Source organism: Thermobia domestica, chromosome 10 (assembly GCF_964235325.1).
Source record: "Thermobia domestica chromosome 10, izTheDome1.hap1.1, whole genome shotgun sequence".
Taxonomy (NCBI): domain Eukaryota; kingdom Metazoa; phylum Arthropoda; class Insecta; order Zygentoma; family Lepismatidae; genus Thermobia; species Thermobia domestica.
Genome location: NC_137463.1, coordinates 197,380,882 through 197,401,923, shown reverse-complemented (window position 1 = coordinate 197,401,923; position 21,042 = coordinate 197,380,882). Strand labels below are relative to the sequence as shown.

General features: G+C 31.3%; 1 protein-coding gene across 1 annotated transcript in view; it reads left to right on the top strand.

Moving 5' to 3' along the window:
- LOC145661728 (trypsin-1-like) overlaps positions 1-21,042 on the top strand; it is a 60,022-nt gene that overhangs the window by 4,384 nt on the left and 34,596 nt on the right. Inside the window, exon 3 of the mRNA XM_081727063.1 lies at positions 15,991-16,127. Within this exon, the coding sequence (XP_081583189.1) occupies positions 15,991-16,127 (137 nt within the window). The remainder of the gene's footprint in view (positions 1-15,990; positions 16,128-21,042) is intronic.

Here is a 21,042-nt window from a genome sequence, read left to right as displayed (position 1 = left end):
AGCAACGCCAGTTTGTAAAATGAAAATTATATTTGAATAATTTTAGATGTTTTCAAAATATAAGCACTAAGCGTTAAGTATTCCGTTATTTTCTTAGTGTTTACACCTCCAAACACTGATAAATTTACTGGAAAATATTGATTGTGCACCATATAATTGACTAAAAGTATTCATATTGAATTATGGTCTTCTTAGAGGATATAAAATTGAACCTCGTCCATATTACTCAAAAGAAAACAGATTTTCTAGAGACTTGAATATTAATCCAATTTTACCATCATTCAGAATTTTAGTCCCATGTTTACAATTGCACCTATATTTCGTTTCACTAGTTTATTTCGGTTGATACAAATATTTTCAGTATCTTATTTCATGCAACTTGTAATTTCAAAAATTACTTTCTTTTTAACACATACGTATTATTATATGCTGTTTTCTACAACATTCCATTGTGTGTTATTACGTGTATTACGTGTTAAATACATTATCTTTTATTTGTTATAAATATATAGTCATGTTATATATTAGTGGAATAATTAGGTTACTTTAATGACAAGTATTGATTACTATGACTTAGCATGATGATTTAACTAACACAGTAGCCTGACTATTTTATCAAACTACTTTACTTAACATTGCACAAGTCTATTTAGAAAAGGAATTTCAACTAATTAGAATTTTATATATTATTACTATAAACATTATAACTAACATATCAAAAACTACATTTACTTTTGTTCTATCTTACTATGGCTCCACAGTAGGGTATTTATCCCATCTTTGAAAACTCATCTCTTATCATCTACACAACTTAATACTAAATTATTTTCTTCTATGCTAAATATATCGCGCTTATAACTTCTAATTAAATCCATCTCCTTATACTATTCCATACGATTGAGCAATCTTGATATTCTTGAAATATCAATTCTCTATCTACAACACTTTCTTAACATCTTTCGCTCTTTTATAACATTTTTCTTAATGGAACTTTCTTTTAAAGACTTTCTCTGTTACATCTATTTCAGGTGCGTTAATTGAGTACATTATCGATCATAAACCAACAACTTATTCTATAATTGTACTGTAATATCAAAATAATCTTTTATTTTACCAATTATTATCTGTTTATCTGTGGTATATTTTATCTATTATTTTCCGGATATTCTCTTGTATAAAAGCAGTCATATAATTCATTATTTCCTCGTACACATCTTTTGCTTGAATATGGTAAATGTAACGATCTTTATCTATTTAACATATTTTTATTTTATAATTATCTGTTGGATTCATCACATTACAATTCCAGTCGTACATTACATATTTTCATAGGTCTAGTATACTCGTTCCAACATATATCGGTATATTAAAGGTTCATATGGTTTTATTCAATATTCTTGCACATAGATTCTTGTATAAACAATTCTATTTTTAAAATTTGGTTGAGCAATTATTTTTGTGCTCTTGATAGATCACATTCTATTTGAACAGGTTTACATTTTTTTCTCATATTTCATATAATTTCCCGAGTACACTGTTATTCATCAGGTAATAGAAGTCTTTCACAAAATCATTTGTTGTTGCAGGTTTTATTTGTGTGCTTAAATCTACGTAAGTCTTTATCCAATCGGATTGCTCCCGTTCATTATTTATTAGTTTATTTAATTTTAATTCAAGTGACATCCATTAATTTTGGCTGTGAATCACATATTTTTCTTTTTGACATAGGGTTGTTAATAGCATTAGATGTTTTGTCACGGTGGATACAAAATTTGAGGAGCTATGGATAATCTTTCTGATAATCATGTACCTCTTTTGGATATTCAAGATCTACTTCTAATGTATAACCAATATAGGAATTATCGAATATATTTGTAAAATCTATTTGTTCCATTTCGTCCTCATTTAATAATTTAGCTTGCTTATGCGGTAGATATTGATTCATAGCCCATCCGTACAAATTGTTGGCGTCTAAGTACACAATGTAAGAATCTTCCTCTTTCTCATCGTAATCTTCCATATATTTATTATTTGCTTTTACGTATCTTTTGGAGCATTGACTAATTCCACTCCTAATGAATTTTTCTATTATCAAGACCATATCATAATCTGATAATAATTTAAGTTTTATATTTTTCAACTTTAACAGATCATCCTAAACTAATCCTGGTGTTGTCATATATCAAGTTGGATGTAAACCATGAGCATTAAGACATGTTTCTTTAAAACTTTTAAATACATTTGATAACAACAATACTTCAGTTTTAGATATTAATAAGGGTATTGCAGAGATTATTAACTTAAAATGTATCTCAGATTTTCTTTACATGCGCATAGTCTTCATCACTAATATGTGTGAGAGTAAGCTTGCTGAAGAATGCTTTTTCTGGTAGTAATTTTATTGTATACACTTAATTGAATCATAAACATAATCATACGGATAAACACATCTTCTAATTTCATGCTTGAATTATTCTTGATCAGGATAGAATGTTGTGTATGAATCATTTATCTTCTTTTTAGGTTTGATGATAATATGTAAAAACTACATGCTAAAAGTCTAAATGAATCTATAAATTTTAACTTGATGGTTCCAACTTTTTATTGAACGATATATATCGTTGATCGTTATTATATGTAACTCTATTTTGCTTTATTACATCCTAGCTTTCTTAAAAACAAGTGAGAATCATATCTCATTAAGTTACGTATAATCAATCACCCGCACAAAATTTATGCACTTTAACTTTTAAATTACAATTTTTACATGATACAGCTACAAACCCACCAGTTATATGTTTAACTTTATGGTTTTCGTCACAAGTAACACTTCACAAGTGTAACACACTGATTTCGATAAAAGTTTTTAGCTCGATAAAATAAACGAAAAATGTTAATAACAGTAACTCAATGTGTGCAAAGGACACAAATATTGCAACGAAAGTTTTTGTAGGAACAATACGCAAAAATAAAAGAATACTGCTTTCTTATTTTTGGCAGAAAAAACGGTATTATGGTAAACCACCCATCCAAAATTTAGAATTTGACGTCCGAAAGTCAAAAACAAGTGGACCGAAATGAACGAAATTGTGCACATATGTTGTAGACATAAAATGAGGTAATACGTGTTTCAAATTTTCCTGGGAACAACAGTTGGATGCCTCACGGACCTTCCAAATTTTTAGTACGAAACATCAAAAGAAAGTGCTAATAACAGTATGTCTGAAGTACCTAAAGGACATGAAGAATCCCAACGAAACATTGTATACAGACAATACGCCAAAAATTAATTAAAGGTTTTTTTTTTTTTTGAAAAACGGTGTAGGGGCAAAAGTCACATCCAAAAGTTTGAGAGTTGACGGCGAAAGGCAAACTAAATGTGGACCGAAGTGCACGAAATTATTCACAGAGATTCTAGACGTAAAATGACGGAATATTTGTTTCATATTTTCCTGAAAGAAACGGTTGGGTGGGGCACTTACTTCTCCAAGCCTTTAACAACGAAGTACCAAAGGTACTAATAACAGTTTGTCAGATGTATCTAATGCTCGTGAAGAATTCTAACGAAGCTTTATGCAGGGACAGTACAGAAAAATTAAGGGCACGTGTCTTTTTTTCTGTGCAAAAAGATTTTAGGGGAAGAAATCCCCATTCAAAATATTGAAAGTTGACCTCAATGCGAATTACAAGTGCACGGAAGTGAACGAAATTTTACACAGATATTGTGGGCATAAAATAAAGAATCAGGTCCTTTGAATTTTTCGAAAAAACAGTTGAATGGGGCACAGACTCTTCCAAACCTTTCATTATGAAATATCTTAAGTGCGAATAAATATATGTCAAAAGTGCCTAAAGGATATTGAAAATTGTAACGAACCTTCCAAGTAGGGACAACTAACTGTTATATGTTTATAGTTTGTGCGGAGAAACGGTGTTTGGGTCAAGACTCCTCTACAAAAGTAAATATTACCATAGAAGCGCAGGAAGGCATAGACAGGAGCGAATGGAATTTTTTGTAGATAGTGTATATTTAAAATAAGGCAATCCGTGTTTCCTAAGTGTCCTCATTCGATTTGTTTCTAATTTGACACATCAACAGTAAACAGAAAATAAATAGACACGTGTGTTCGTTTATGCGGATAAACATTTTTAGGGTTATAGGCACCCCCAGGTGTTCTAGAAAACACTCTACACCTGAGAAACAACTAGTGTTATAATAGTAAACTTTTTTAAAAAAGATAGATGTCCTGAAAGTGGGAATAAATACAGTGATTTTGAAGTGTGTCTCGCTTCTACCCTGCCAATTTCAATTTCATAGACTGATCATTGCGTCTTCTACCGTGATACAAACAAACGAATAACCAGCAAATGTAAATCGAGTCGTTCCAAGAAGCCTGACTGACGTTCGACTAATGACATGAACATATAAGTTGATCCAACGTTACTGTTCTCTGAAGTCTTTAAATTTTGTACAATTACGAGAATTGTGTATATCTGTAAATTTTTGTCAAGAAGGAATAAGTAAGCCATTATTTAAGAACACACTTTTAGGTGTTTATCTTTCTAATGCGTGTTTCCGGGCCCTCATTAGAATAGTTTGTATAATGTGCTTGTGATTTTCTATTTACTGCTATCAAGTTATTGAAAATAAGTTGCAATATAGATAAAGTGCTATACTTCAAGATGTTTCAAATACCACGGTTATCTGAAACACTTCATGTGTTTGTGCTTTGTTATCAATTCTGACATAATAGATACTTGACCTCTTGAAAGTGTGAATGATATAAATATACGTGAATCTTACACTATGAAACATTATTCACAAAAGTCTGCATTTTGTTAGTTGTTGTCTATAAGTTCTGGTAGTGATGGTGTATGTCAATCCAAACCATACAATTAAACTTTTAGGTATGTACTTCGATATCGAAGTATTCTGTAACGTACAAAAAACTGAAGTCAATGACGTCGAGCGACAAGTCGCAGGTTTTTATACTAGACATTGTAGAACGAGCTGATGATGGGTCGTTCAACATACCGACAATACAACATTAGTTTTATCGAAAGGCAATAACTTCCTCGAACCAAGTGAAAGTGAGGACTCTAGTGATGAAGATAATGCCAGTGGTAAGTGGTATGGAAGTGAAGATTACCACCTTACGATGTATTATAAAAGAAGGCGGTTGACTACTGGAAGAGTGGCAAAAAAACTCTTTCCTTAAAATCCGTCCCTGTTTGTACCTGTTGCTGCAGCCTGCGAATGCCTAATTCCGGAGACGTAACGGAACCAATCACATCGCTGCCACAGGGCGAGAAACACTGAGGCAAATATCGACGTTTGTGTACGAAACAATGCAGGATGCATTGCAAGCAAATATGCCGGTTCATGATATAGATATACAAAGATGGGATGTCCATTTTGACAAGTCGCTTCCCTTTCGTTCATTTAAAGCACCCAGGAAATCTTTATGGAACTTTAAGAAGGCGCATCATATTGTGTCGCAAAAAGTGAAGAAATAAGTAACGAAAATCAGTACCAGTGCTCAAATCAAAGTGGACGAACAAGTACAAAGTGATGCTTTCATTGAAACAGTGAAATAAAACCTAGTAGAAGTAGGGATTTTCAATATATTTATTTCTCACCTGAGCGGTTTCCAGTTAGAGATGCATAGTGGTCGTAGTTTTGCTGTGCAACTAACCAAACAAAGTGGACGTAATTGTACAGTCTGTGTCTTCAAAGACTCACAGCTGTGCTATACAGGCTTTGATATCAGCTACTCAATATACCGCTATTCAAAATATAACGCTACTCAAAAAACCAAAGGGGCTAACTCGAAGAATACAACCATTAGACCTTTATGGATTTTGCTTGTGGAAGACATTTATTCTGCGGTTTTTAGACATAGTTCTTCTACAGGAACACGACGCTAATCTGCATTTACGAAACAGCATTTTCTTTGGAGAGGGCCTTGGCCTCTACACACTTTTCCACCGCAAACCAAACAACATGTAATCCCTTACTTTTTGTGTATTGTCCCTAAACAAAGTTTCGCTTCAATTCTCCACGTCCTTCACACATACCTAACATACTATTATGGGAACTTTTGTTATTTCGTTATCAAAGGTTCGAAGGAGGCGGTGCTCACCCAACCGTTTTTTTTTTTCAGAAACACGTATTCCACTATTTTACGTCTACAATATCTGCGCACAAATTCTTTAATTTCCGTTCACTTGTTCTTGTCTTTCGGACCCAACTTCCAAAATTTTGAGTGGAGATCTTTGCCCCCTAAAACTATCTTTCCACAAAAAACTCCTGTGCGTTTACTTTATGTGTTATATCTACCTACGAAATATTATCAAAATCGGAGTGTTACACTTGGGAAGTGTTACTTAGTATATTCTTCTTTACAATAAGAGCAGCGCTCAGAATTGATTAATTCTTTCTTCTGTTTACGTGTTAAAGGTAATTCGTTATTTTGTTAATATATGGATGATATTTGCTTGACTTCGTTCTTTAATATATTTATGAATTTGTTTGTTGTATCTTTATCTCTATACACCTCAGTATCGGTTTTAGTTAAGTCTCTTTTTACAAGAAAATAACAGAATCCTGGTGGCTTAAGCTGTTGATATTATTTTCGTACATGATTCCTTTTCTGGATAACAGTCTTCGCAACTCATAATTTTATACAGTAACCATCTTCTTCTGTCATTTCTATTTTAGCAATCTGGGAGTAAATGAAATTTTCTTTGATTGTATAATGCATCTTGTGAGAAAAAAATGTAACATCAATCACATAGGAATTTTCGAGTTTTGTTCTTAGTTATTTGACTACTAACTAATCTACTCAAGACTTTAATACCGCACTAATGTGCTTTATTTTATTCTTTATATATAATAAATTTACGTGGATGTCTTTTTTGAGTGATATAAAATGACTCCATATATTTTTTCGTTGTATGTATAAAAGTTAATGGATATGTCGCGTATTTTTTCAATTTGTGGATGTCACATAGATTTACTGAAAAATAAATGTGTTTAATTCTTTCTCTAACTTTTTCAATAGTTTATGCCTTTGTCGTACTCGCACACTATAAAAATTTCAAGATTACAAAACTCTACATATAAGTATAAGAATTTTCTATCTTTGTTTTGAATATTAATTACAGCTTTCTTCTTGTTAATTTCACCTGGTAGTTCTATGTATGGTGGTCTTCTGTATAGTGGATATTTATTAAGTGCTAATTCTAGGTACTTTATATTCATAAGAGGCTACCCGGAACCTCTAGCTTGGAACTCATCCATTCTTGTTGTTAATGTGTCTTTAGCGTTAGTTATGACTTTTTGGTTCGTTGATTCGTATACATGTAAGTTATTAGCGTTAAAATAAAAGTTCTGAATTTCTTTGGTTTCCTTATATTGATAGTTTATTAAAATATTGACTATTAAAGGGCCGTGTTTTTGTAATTATATTTAGTTATATAGTTATTATATAACTAAAGATAATAATTGAGTTATATTAACATATAGTTAACTAAACTTATGTAACTAATTAATGTTAATTAACTACAATAGTTAGTTAACTTATATTTAGTTTCACTGTTAAAGCTTTTGATGTTGAAGTACCATATTGTTCGAGAGGATCCGGTTCTTTCTAATCAGTTTTCAATTTCCATGTTTCTAATTTCATATTAAATACTACATTTTCAAGTTTTAAATCTAGTGATTGTCATTCTGTTTTATCTTTGATTCATCAATTATATTTTCTTTAAATGGAATTATTTTTCGTATGTGCTTGATTTTAATTTTGATAATTCTTGCGGAACTTTATTTCTGGAGAATACACTCTGAGTAAATAGGAATATTTGGGTTAATCTTAATCCGTTTTCTACATACTCATAGTTTTAATGTGATAAATAAGTTCCGCTTTTCTTAATCGGAAGTAACATCTTATCCCCTTCTGAGTACATATTTTCCTAAGTTCTACTACAGTATAATTAACTAAAAACATCATCTTCTTGTTTTCCCCTAGTAATATTTGATCTGATTTCATTTTTAACACTAATAGAACAGATACTATTCATACGACCTGACAAATTCTTTATGTTTATTGGCTGTTATATTAGAAATTCCAAGTTAAGGGGAAAGTTCATCAAAACTAAAAATTATGTAATATATTTCCGTTTTCCCTTTATTCAATAATATGAATCTACTACATCAAATAAGGGCTTCGTATGTCCTTATCGATATATGCTCCTACTATTTCATTATATTCTTCTAACATATTAAGAATATCTATTTTACTATAATCACTATATTCTCATGACATGTTTTTACATAAAACACAAGAATTAATTCCTCTTAACCAGTAAACCATACACATAACAAAACATATGATTACACCTAGTTTTATACATTTTAGATTTTGACTCTCTATATATCGAACATTCCGTTTACTCTCTACCGATTGTAAACCGCTTGCTATTAATATTAATTTATTTCTAAAAGATTTACTTAAATGTTTATTCGCTTTTTGAAACCTGAATAAATCTATTTTGTCTTCAATTTTCATTACGAAGTCTTCAGAAAACTTTCTATTCTCACAGTATATTAGCTAAATTAAGTTTACATCTTTACTTTTATATTCAAGAATGAATTATTCGCTCTTATAATGCAATCTAACGGTTGATCAAATAATATTATACTGGTATTTCTCAACCAAGAGACATCCCACAAACTTGTAATAGACCTTCACTTTATTAAAACATTAAACTCATTTACGCAGTTTGTCAGTTATATATCTTTTAAATCTTTAATATCTTGAAACCAGACCGCAATTTAGTTTGTCTTCAAACGCGTTCAAAAATGAGGTCTTAAATGAATTACTTATACAAGACATAATATTCAATTTATATAAACCATTAAACTGATTACGGAAATCAGTACACATACCTTCAGTGTTCAAACGTATATTCCGAGCAATTGATATGTGATCTTACACAAACGATTGAGGAATGTGAAAATATTGCTTTAAACAAATCTTATTTTTTTCTCATATTTACCAATTTAGTTTATATTTCCTTTTTATGATAACAAAAAATTAAACATATATTACACGACTTAGCTTCCCAATTTATATAATTATTAAAACGTTTAGCAAAGGAAATTGTAAGTGTACATTGATATGAAATGCGTCCCCAATTTAGTTTGTTTTGAGTAATAAAGTTTTCAAAAGTATTCTTTAATTTAGATATATGTTTCCACTCTTCAATGTTTGTTTCATTAAGCACTTCAATAACAACATATCTTCACATAGAGTTTACAAAATATTCTACTGTATATTTAGGACCTAATTTACTAAACATGTCTTTCATAATATCTTTACATTCGGTTTTCAATTTTTCAGCTTGATGTTCTTTGATATTGCCATTAAATTCTTCTATCCCTAGTCGGAAATATTCTTTCATTCCCTTTTCCTTACATAATTTTCTTAATTCTACTCCAGTATTTCCGTTCATACTATTTATTATAGAAATATAAAAAAAGAAATTTCATCTTTTAATATAAAAATTTTATGAGATGACCTCTATGACCGGAATACGATTTTGAAACATAATCGATTAATTCTTGAGATTGCCAATGATCAATGGTAGTTCCTTCCATACCTTACAAACACTTTTTTCCTAAAACTTGTATGAGTAATATCCATAAAAAGTTAAACGTAAATTAGATCTACACAATACCATTATCTCCCTCTATACAGCTATTATGCAAATCATCAAACCCTAGCCATTTAGGATGTACATTATTACCTTCTTTCGTAAAACATTTTCAACAATATACACATCATTATATTTAGGTTTTAATAATTCCTGTTCATGGAACCTTCTTTGAAAAGATTATTTATGCATTTTTATGGTGTGTCTTGGTGGACTAAATGACAAATAAATGTCTTAGCCAGTTAGGTGTATATCAAACAAACCTTTAGATTTACTTATCTAACAATCACCAATTATGTATTTAGGTTAAACACGCTAACTTTCTTTCCTATACACTTTCCTTAATATTATTTGCTAATTTCTCTTATTAACTTCTCAAACTTTATACCAATTGTTCTAGCTACATTATTATTATACTTACCAAACAATTCTTTTACTATATCAATGTATTTATAACTTCCTTTCGTAGTAAACTTTTTCCATATATTTTGCTTAAGAGTTGTATTAAAGTGTTCTACGATGAGTACCTTTTCAAAACAAGGTGTTTAGTGATGATTGATATTATATTCGTTCAACAACTTTAGAAACTTCGTTATAAAATTATTTACCTATATCGGTTTGTAAACTATTAGGTTTTCTCATTTCTGATACTCATTACAACGCTTGTGTAGCATTCTTACCGCTCTTATCATTAACAGGAGCAGCAAACTCATTTTTTAGAAAACTCATCAGTTATTGCTATTAAATACTTATATTGTTTATTCAATCTAGAAACATCTTTTAATACTCCACTATCCATTTCTGTAAGATCAGCTTAACAAAGATCATCTATACTTTTTATAATAATATTTAGTCAGTCTTGCTGGCTTCTTAATTTCTTCTATAATGTAATCTCTTTATCTTTAGACCTATATACCTGTATTTTCTTCTAGACATTTTTCATTTTCTATGATTTCTGTTCTATAATTAATAGCTACATCACATTCACACCTTTCTTCATATATCTTCCATTCTTTGTCTGTTCTTTATTAATTGTATCTTTCTTCATATCTGTTGATTTCTTTCAATTAATATCATACATCATCATTACTAATTATTTCATGTAAAAATTAGTAAAATTGTCTTTCTAATAACAAATAATAATTCTCATTTTACAATAGATAATTTTTAAACTGCTTGGAATGTAATTTCGTCATGCTTTTTGACGACTAAATGTAAAGTTTCTACTGAAGTACTGTTTAAAAATATAATTATAAAATATCTGTCTGGACTTACTATATGCATAATTTTTTCCTAAAAATAAATATAACCATTCGATAAATTAAGTATTCCAAACATTGGATTTTAAAAATATTTCGTTCTGAATCAACATAACTAGTTTATAGTTTCTTTCTGCATAATTAATTTCAAACTCTTTTTCTTCATCCTTTGGAAGTCTTGTTTTGTAGCGAGTATCCCAGTATCAATACTACTCTTTTTAAGTATGTTTCTTGCATTATTTAACATATCTTCAAATTTGTTTCTATAGTTTCTAATATATTATTAACATTACTATATATTACCTCGAGTTGTTCTAAAGTTACTACATCTTCTTGATCAATTGCATTAGCCGTATTAACAAGTTTGTATTTTTAAAATTCAATCCATGTTCTATTATTTATTTTAAAACCCTTTAGTTATATCACTCTAATTTTTAATAGCTTTAATTGTACTTCACTAATGTTTGAAGAATGACTTTTGCTACTTTTAATATTACCAAAGATATTCACATTTATAATATATACAATTCTTATAATATCCCAGCAAGAAGTGCACTGTAACGGGCTCCAAGAAAATGAATTAAATAATCATTCTCATCTTGAATTGAAACGTTGATACTGTTTAACTTATTGTGATGTATTAGAAGACAATCTTTTCTTTAGGTTATACGTGATTTGGTCTCCAAAATCATGCTTCCTGGTAAATCAGACTGATTATTTATAGTATGAAATGGATGAAAGTATGATGACTCATTTCTAACATTTTCCGTTCCGAAAGAAATAAATGTTTCTCGATAAAAGCTAAAACACTATTCATAGTTTCCAAGGTTATTGAATTACAATTACCCCATATTTTAACTTTTCTTTCTATTTTCACTACATTTAACTCTGTATCCTATCCTACTGAAATATAGCTAAAATGATTGAATATATCCAAATCTATCAAATGATGTCAACCGATGTGTAATTATGATTTGTTTGAAGTAGGTAGATAGTCTATCGGACTAATTATAGTTTATGTTGTTAATTTATTATTTTGCCTCTAATGTTTGCTGTGCAAAGTCCTGTAAGAGCAATTTCCAAATTGATTTCAAAGGAATAGTGCAGAGGCATGCTTAGTACAAGTTAATAATCATTTAAATTTAAAAAAAACTTTCATTTATTATATAATAAAATGAACAATTGGGACATTAGAGTAAGGTTAACGAATAAAAAGAATAATGATATGTTATTACCTGATGATATAAGATGTTTAATAGTAGGAAGGAGTAGATGTGCTAAGACGACGTTAATGATTGTTAAGCGGGCGAATCGAAGAACGTAAAAGAAATATAAAGAACAAGATCAGCCTATTATCGATGCATTTAAAGATTTAGAACAAGATATATGAAAGTAGCAGAAAAATATCTAATATAAGACTTAGTTTCAGTTGTACATAAAATTTGCAAAGAAGACCCAAGCTTCTTAGACACACCATCTCTGTACGATAGCCCTATAATGGAAAGTGATACACCTATAACTGAAGCAACATAACATATCTGAAAACAAATTAAATGTATAGTAGAAGTACAGCCAATTGCTAAAGAAATACGTTTTTCTAAATTGTTACAAAGTATTAAGCAACAAGAGATGGTAAGACTTTTGGAATAAATGCATGTAAGGAAGAAGGGAGAATAAAATTATAGGATTTACTGAGGATAAGTTCAATGGTGAAGATTTGATCATTAATAATCGACATTATACAGGAACAGAACATATATGGGAATTAAACTATGAGTATAATGATAATAATGTAGAAAAAAATACGAAAATAGTAATCCATTCTAATGTTCCATTTCACAACAATGATCGAAATACAAGAAAACAAACACCTAATAGAGGTGAAAATATTAAGAAAGTATCAAATCCATATGGGATCAATATATAAAACCAACTCTTGCTCCAACACCAACAAGAAAGAAAACACCAAAGTCTGGAGAAGGAATAATAGTATATAACGAATTTCCAAAAGACTGTATATAGATGAATGTTATATTATTTCATTTATAAATAATACTTTATGTAAAGAGTAAGTAGGTATTATGGATATGACTAATTCCAAACTCTCACAATTTAATCCTAATGACCTAAAGGAAATGTGTTATTTGATAAAGATTTTAAATATACTACCATTAAAATTTTGAGAAGAAGAGAAATAAGGTAAAGAATTACAAAGTGATTTGACTTTTAAAAACTTCCATTTGAGATTCGTATTCCAGGATGTTCATACTGAGCCAACTTTGCAGCCCTGTCATGTTTTAAAAGAGCATGATAATACACACTTTCTTGCAGGAAACTCCATAGAGTCTAATCTAAACTCTCTATTGGTCAAAGGTTTAAGGTGAACTCAGGCAACGGTAAAATCGAATACGTAAGTGTGCTCTCCTAACTTTGCAAAAATATAGATATGAATGGTCAGTATAACATGGAGCCGTTTTAGAGACCGAACGGGTGTGGTGGTGAGGAGCGGACCGACTCTGATGATCCATTAAGATACAGTTCAGCTTTAGGGAAACTTGAAGATAAACTGCCATGAACAAATCTACCAGACAGATTAGAAAGAGGAGATAAAAGTAAAACTCCATTGGATGAGGCTTGTAGAAAACAATATATACCACAAGATAAAACAGAGATACAGGATCTAGACATATTACAAACAAAGAATTAGAAAATTATACTGGCAAAGGAGCTTTTTCTAAAGACGCAAACTAGATAACAGAACTTTTACTAGCTTTAAGACCTGCATTAGCGATGAATACAAAAGTAAGGTTTGGTTCACGTGTATGAGGAATTTAGATTTCTTTGTAAATTTTGTATAATTTGTGTGGATTTCTTACGATAAAATGATTTTAATTTTATAATATAATAAGATTGAAATTCAGAGATTTTACATATTTAAGTACTAATGAAGAAGTGAAAATATCAAATATTGATCACATTATAACGAACATAGAAATCAAAGAAAAAGAAGCAAAAATAAGCAAAGGTCAAAGTATGTGTTTATCACTTTCTGTAGCTCCAATTAATAAAATAAACAAAAAATTAAACAAATCATAAATTTATTATAAAGGTTTTATGTTTACTTTTAAACTATTCTACCTATAATAGAAGTTCTAGATATCGCCACTTGTGAAGTTGCCGGAATCGCAAAGGCGGAATATGATACAAAAGTAATAAGAATAATTAGAAGAAAAAAGATACATAACTCAGCAGTGGGAAATGGCAAGATTGTGAGGTTCCGAAAACCGGAAATCCAAAATCGGTAAACATGAAATCCAACCCTTAAGTAACTTTGAATTTACACAACTCGTCACAAAGTTAAACATTAAAACCTCTACAAATGTATTTATGAGTGAAGAATTAACTAAACAAACAAAGAAATCTGAATGTGGTGGTGTTAATTTTCATACATCTGAGAATACAGTGTATGAACGCATGGATTTATTACTAGAAGAAACAAATAAAGAAATATGCATTTTATTCATTCGGACATTATCAACCAATGCCTCTTATAAAGTACCACTTTGTAACATTATCGCATACACTTCTGCATGTATACAACATTTTAGTGATGTAATTTGTGGACATTTATGTATTGGGGTGTAAAAACTGTTTACAGATGGATATAGTTTTTTAGATATTATAACTAATTAAGTAGAAATATATTTGTTTAAAGAAATTACATTTAATTTCTTAATTTGTTGCATGGAGTTAAATCCACAAAATATTTCTTTGTAGTAAATATATATAAAATAGTCATATGAATTACAATCTTTGAAAGCTAATAGAAAAAATCGAGAATTTAAATAAGCCAAACACATCTTTTGAGTTTAATATTGATGTTGGTGTAGGTTTTATTCGTTTTTATTATGCTGATATGTATGTAAGTTTTGAAACTAGGGGAGAAGCTTTCAGTTGTAAGAAAAATATTAAACTCTTTAATAATTTATTTCCATATTTGTTTCGTCAAATACGAATCAGTAAGCATGGAGAAATATTAGATACTAAAGACCATTCTAGTTTAAGTTCAACTTCAGTAAATACGTCTACAAATAATTATGGTAAAACTGGATGGGTAGGAATTAAATGATGGAGAATATTTGATGAGAGAGTATTTCTGTTTAGACTATTACCAGTATTTTTTCTGATTATAAAGATATTATGATGAATGGAGGATTATAATATATATTTTAAAGAAGTGGATCTGATGATAATGATTTTTTCGTTTGGAATACGAAGGAACAAGATGGGTCATTTGAGAATGATCAACATATACAGGTAAAGTCAAAATTTCAAATATGGAATTGAGAATGCCTGTTGTTATATATGAACCAAAATATGAATAAAACCAACAAATATATATGAACCAAAGCGCACTCCGTTAGATGATTGTGTTAGTTAAACATCATGATAAATCATATTAGTCAAAACCTTTCCTAGAACTAACCTAATTTGTTACTTATAATGCTTCTGATATTGACGAGTGTCACTCTTCTTTCCATTCCCCTTTCGGAAATCTACATAAACATATTTAAATAGTTTAGTTGCTCGTGCCTTAGTATTTTGGCATTGTAAATCGGGGCCTTTATAATATATCTGATATTTGCGTGTATATGTATTTTGTAAAAGAGTAAAATAAAATTCAGAAATATTTTGTTTTACTTCTCGAAGAAAACAGCAGTAGTGAAAGATTAATCTTAATTTAGACAACAGAAATTTTATATTTTTGAAGAAATTTCTTTCGCATACAAAAATTGTGAATGCTAAAAGTTACGCAGAAATGAATAGAATCTATTCAATTAAATATATTTTAAATAAATGCAAAAATCATATCATATCTAAAAACTCTGTTGTTATAGAGCACATATTTGACACATGTATCGCAAACCTAAGTTATTCTTTAAGTTTACTTTTGAGTTAGCGTTTGTAGTATAATACAATGTTTTGAAACATAAATTTCTCATTCAATTTTCAGGTGATGTGCCATATTACGTTGAACTCAACGTGATTAGAGGTTCTGAAGCATTCCTATGTGGTGGTAGCATTATTAACGAAAATTTCGTTATTACGGCTGCCCATTGCGTGACAGATCCTCCTGCACTTCTCATACAGGTAAGGAGTAAAGTTTAGCTAACTGGAAAGTTCTAAAAGTCCAATCAGTAAATAATAGCAATATACTGCTATACATTAAAGGACAATTTCAGACAATTTGAAAAATACAGTACAATTTATGGCTGCTAAAGGAAAGAGTAGTGTCAAGAAAACATGTATGTATGTGACATATGTCTAGCAACAGTTAGAAACATAAATATAAACTAATACGTAATTGATGTTAGTATATAAGTCCTCGTGTGCATAGAAATAAATGCTACGTTTATAATTCACATTGCTTCAATTTAGACTTTTAGACGACTGATGGAAACATCGTCTTCTTATATGGCCATTATGCATCCAAATATTTAACCAATGAAATGAGAGGGTTACAGAAGGAAAATATTTTGCTATGAATTTCTCATCGTACAGACAAAATCAGGTTGCATCAAACAACGTGGTGCTTTGTTATTTTTCAACATAATTCTCAGGATTAAAAGTATTTGTCTCATCGTTGCTCATATTCTAGTACTAGAAGCACGAAGCAGTCATTCTGACTGCTTCAAGAAATGTAATTTCGTATCACTTCTATAATATTTTCGCTAAGGCCCTGAAATTCATTGACTTTTAATATGATAGTGCCCACTTGTTGATATCATTAATAATAAGTTTATGCTTCTTTTTACAGGGGCGCTATTGTCAATTATACCTAGAATCACGAAACAGTCATTTTGACTGCCTTATAAAGAGTATAGGAAATTAGTGATTTTGTTTGTAAGTTAAATATGGCAGTATTAAATATTTCTTATTTCTAGATAAAAGAAAAATTGAAACCTTTACTCATTGTAATTTGAGAGAGGAAAATTTAAGATAACTTATTGTTTTATTAGGTATATTGCGATACATAGTTCCAAATATAACTTCATATTTTTTTATTGTGTTATGAGATATCTCTCAGTGTTTTATGGTCGACAAACGAATTAGTTCAGATACAAGTGGACAATATCTACATGATTGTGTGCACTTGGAGTTGGTTGAGCTGAACCGTGTGCATTGACATTTTACGATGAGAACTCAAAAAATATTTCGAGTATTGCATGATCTCTTAGAAGATGAGTCTGAGGATTCAAGTGAAGGGTATGGAAACTGAAGTGATTCTTAACCTGAAGAGAAAATTTTATATTCCAGTGATGAAGGAGAGCAAAGCAGTGATGGAGATGACAACGCCAGTAGTGGTGACAGTTTTATTACTCCAGATGAAACATTGTAGAAAAAATTGGATTTGGGACAAAGTGACGTTGGCCGCATATTTAAGCAGAATATTGGTCGCGAAGTTCCGAGCAACTTTATCCTACAAAAGTCAGAGTTCGATTTCTGCAATATATGGCAAATAAACCCGATAAATTCCGCATCAAAATCTGGTTATTAGCCGACGTACAATCAGTCTACCCTCAATAGTCGGTTTCTTACTCAGAGGGAAAAACATGTACTGATTGTATTTGAGAACAAAATTCCGAGACCAATATTAGGGCTCCAACAAGAACGGGAATGCGGAATGGTGGAAACTCCATAACGACGAGCTACATAATGTGCACGGTTTATCAAACTGTGCAAGGTGGCTCAGTGGTATAGCGTTCACTTCAGGTGCTTGAGGTCCCTGGTTCGATCCCAGCTCGCGGCGTGTGGACTTTGTTGTGGCCAAACACCGTGCTCGTGGGTTTTCTAGGGGTTCTCCCATTCCTCCCACTTTCTTTATTCCACCATTTCAATCATCTCTCATCACCAACGTCTCCTTTAGCCTAACCGGCATAGTCGTGGGACGTAAAACTTAAAGATTTCATTTTCTTGAGAATTCATACATTCCTTCCAATTCGAAGAAGACCCGATTTTCTTATTAGAAATGAATAAAAAATGATTGTGAAAAAGTAGGAATAATAGTATTCACGCGAAAGATGTTGAGCAAACTTAAGATCCATTTGGATCACTCTCAAACAACGGAGAGAGAGAATGTGTATAGATCACTCATATAGATCGAAATATAGAAATAGATATAACAATATATATCACTCATATCCATAGGCAATATTTGATGCACTAAATGTTTTATAAATTTGTACACTTTTATCTTTAGGAATGATAAGCATCGAAACAATTCGGTAATGATGTGTGGAATAAATGAACAACAGACATGTCAAACATATTGTCAGTACTAATTTTAATCTTGTCCTTTGGACACTGGGCACACCTTTTCCTTTTTGACGCCTTTACCATCTGGGCTTGTAGCTGGTGATATATACGTACTGCTTCGTACTGGTCCTGTTGAAACACTTTGGTTTTTATTTGTGTAGTTTCCAATGAGAAATGTTGCTATCAATATTTTAGCGGAGAAATTTTCTTGTACGCAGGATCCATGTTCCCTTTTAGTAGCGTGTAAATACAGTGAGCGTTGTTCACTGATATATCAAGCAAATCAAAAATGATTTCTAAGTAGTACTTCACCTTGGATTTTCTGTTGCCTTCGTAGGTAACCTTTTTCTGATGCATCAGATCAACACGATCCATATCGTTGTTATACTCAGCGACTATTTCAGGGCAAGAGACTTGTATCGTTCTGCACTTATTTTTAGTTTTCTGATTGCTGTTGCTACATCATTGGAATTCAAAATGTTTGAAAGCAAAACCACAGATTTGTTATCCATCTATTTAACACATGGTATTCCATTTGATGACAAGATTTGACTTTCCCCTCGTTCCATGTGTTTGCCTTTCTTTAGAGAGTTTGACATATATTTTCTGTTAGTCCGCACCGTTCCGCACAAATATAGCTGCGTATTTTGTGCATTTACTGTTGAAGCAAAGGAGAATCGAAATAATTGTCTATGTAGATCTTACAAAATAAGTTCTCAATCCGTTTCGACAGCATCATGACTACAATCTCTCCTAGTCCACAGTCGGGGTCAGTTTTCTCCCCATGTGCGAGTCAGATTGGTATAAGTAACAGGTCTTTGAGTCAGATCTGTACCACATCCTGAAACCCCATTTTATAGGTTTGCTCTCTATGTACTGCTTCATTATATTCTGTCCTTTGAACTTCATCGTTTGTTCATGTATGGGTTTTGCTTGCTTGGGTTTCTTGCATTCTGAAAGCAGTGATTGAAATGATTGATCACAGGTCGTATCTTAATGCTCTATCATAATCTGGGTTAGTTCTGAAAATCATCTCCTCATTATTTACAAAATGCAACGCACTTCTGATTAATTCGAAATGTCTTCGAGATATCACATTTGCTATGTATGACACTTGAAGGTCACGACCAGTCGACCAATAATCTCTCAACTACGGAACATAGTAGCTCATTACCAAATTCATTCCCAAGAACGCATGCATTTCTTTCAGATTAGTTTGGAAAGGAATGCCCTTTTGCTTCATATATAAATTACTCTGTTTCGAACACATCTACCGGATTCGGCTCCACATTAAAATCAACATTTTTATTTTATTTTCCATAATCGTAATCAGTAGAATCCTTGTGATACACTGCTCCGCCAGGTTCCCAGTTGAACACGATTTTTCCTTTCTCGGTTCTAGCACTGGTACATTTTGCTTTAGAATTCCCTAACAAATCACTGATTTCTGGGAATGTTGATGAGAAAGAAACTCGTGACACGGTTGAGTTTTTTGTAGCTGATGACGTTGATGGAACAGAACTATTGCACGTAGGGGCTTGTGAAATGGGTGTTTTAATTACAACTTCCTCTCCTATACGGTGGACATTATCCTCAAGAAAGTCCAAATATTCATCAAAAGTCGTATGTTGTCTTCATCGTACGATGTGGTAGGAGTAATATCGAAAATGTGTACTCGAAAAATCTCAAACAATACATTTGTGTAAAATCTTATTTTCTTACCGGCCATAGGTACATATGCGTCCCATAAGAGAAAAACGGCTATATTTTGAAAAGTAACAAACATATAAAATATTAAGTTTATGCACAGAATATACTAGACACATACAAAACCGCCACAACTAATAAATGTAGTTCAGAAAATTTTTACAATGTTATGGAAAATTTTAAAATTTCATATTTATGTTTCACAGAAAACCAAATATCAAGTTTATTTTCATGTTTCCTCTATGTTTAAGAGTCACGATACAAAAAATGAAATATTTTCAATGATCGGTTCCAATTTAAGGAAGTTTCAAAGAAATGGGACAAATATGTCCTTGAACGTTAATGGTTATCCCTTTCCCCTCGAATCGAGAGCCCAGACATTCGAGATTTTCCTTTCCGCTCGTATGTCGGGGCTACCCCGCACTAATTTTGACACTTTAATTACTCGCATGTCGATAGAGCCCCGCTTGTATGATTTAGTCGACAACTTCTGCCATCTTTTAGCCGTCTGTTCAACTCCTTACTCGACTGTTCCTGCCAGTTTCCAACAAATAAAAAGCGATATACAAATGTAAACAAAGACCAAAGATGGCTGGGTTTGTGAGAGACGAATATATATAAGGTGTTTTCGAAGCTTCAGATACGATTTCAGTGATAGTGGTAGCGAATATTTAGATAATGAGAGTTTGAGTGAAGAAAGTATTGGTGATAAATCTTCCGATTCCAATGAAAATGATGACCAAGTGACAGGTGATGTGTTGACAAGGGACAGTTGGACTCCCTATGGTAATAATGATGCAGATTTTCCAAAAATACCCTTCACAGCAAATTCCGGGTATAAACCACCAGTTGTTGGAAGGCCAATTACAGAAATCGAATTTTTCCAATTATTTTTTAGTGACACTTTGATTGAGGAAATTACAAATGAAACAAACAGGTACCCTAATTCTAAGATACAAATGGCACTACAAAAAGGTCCATTTGGTCCACTTGGCATGACATGACAGTTCCTGAACTGAAGGCATTTTTGGGTATAATACTA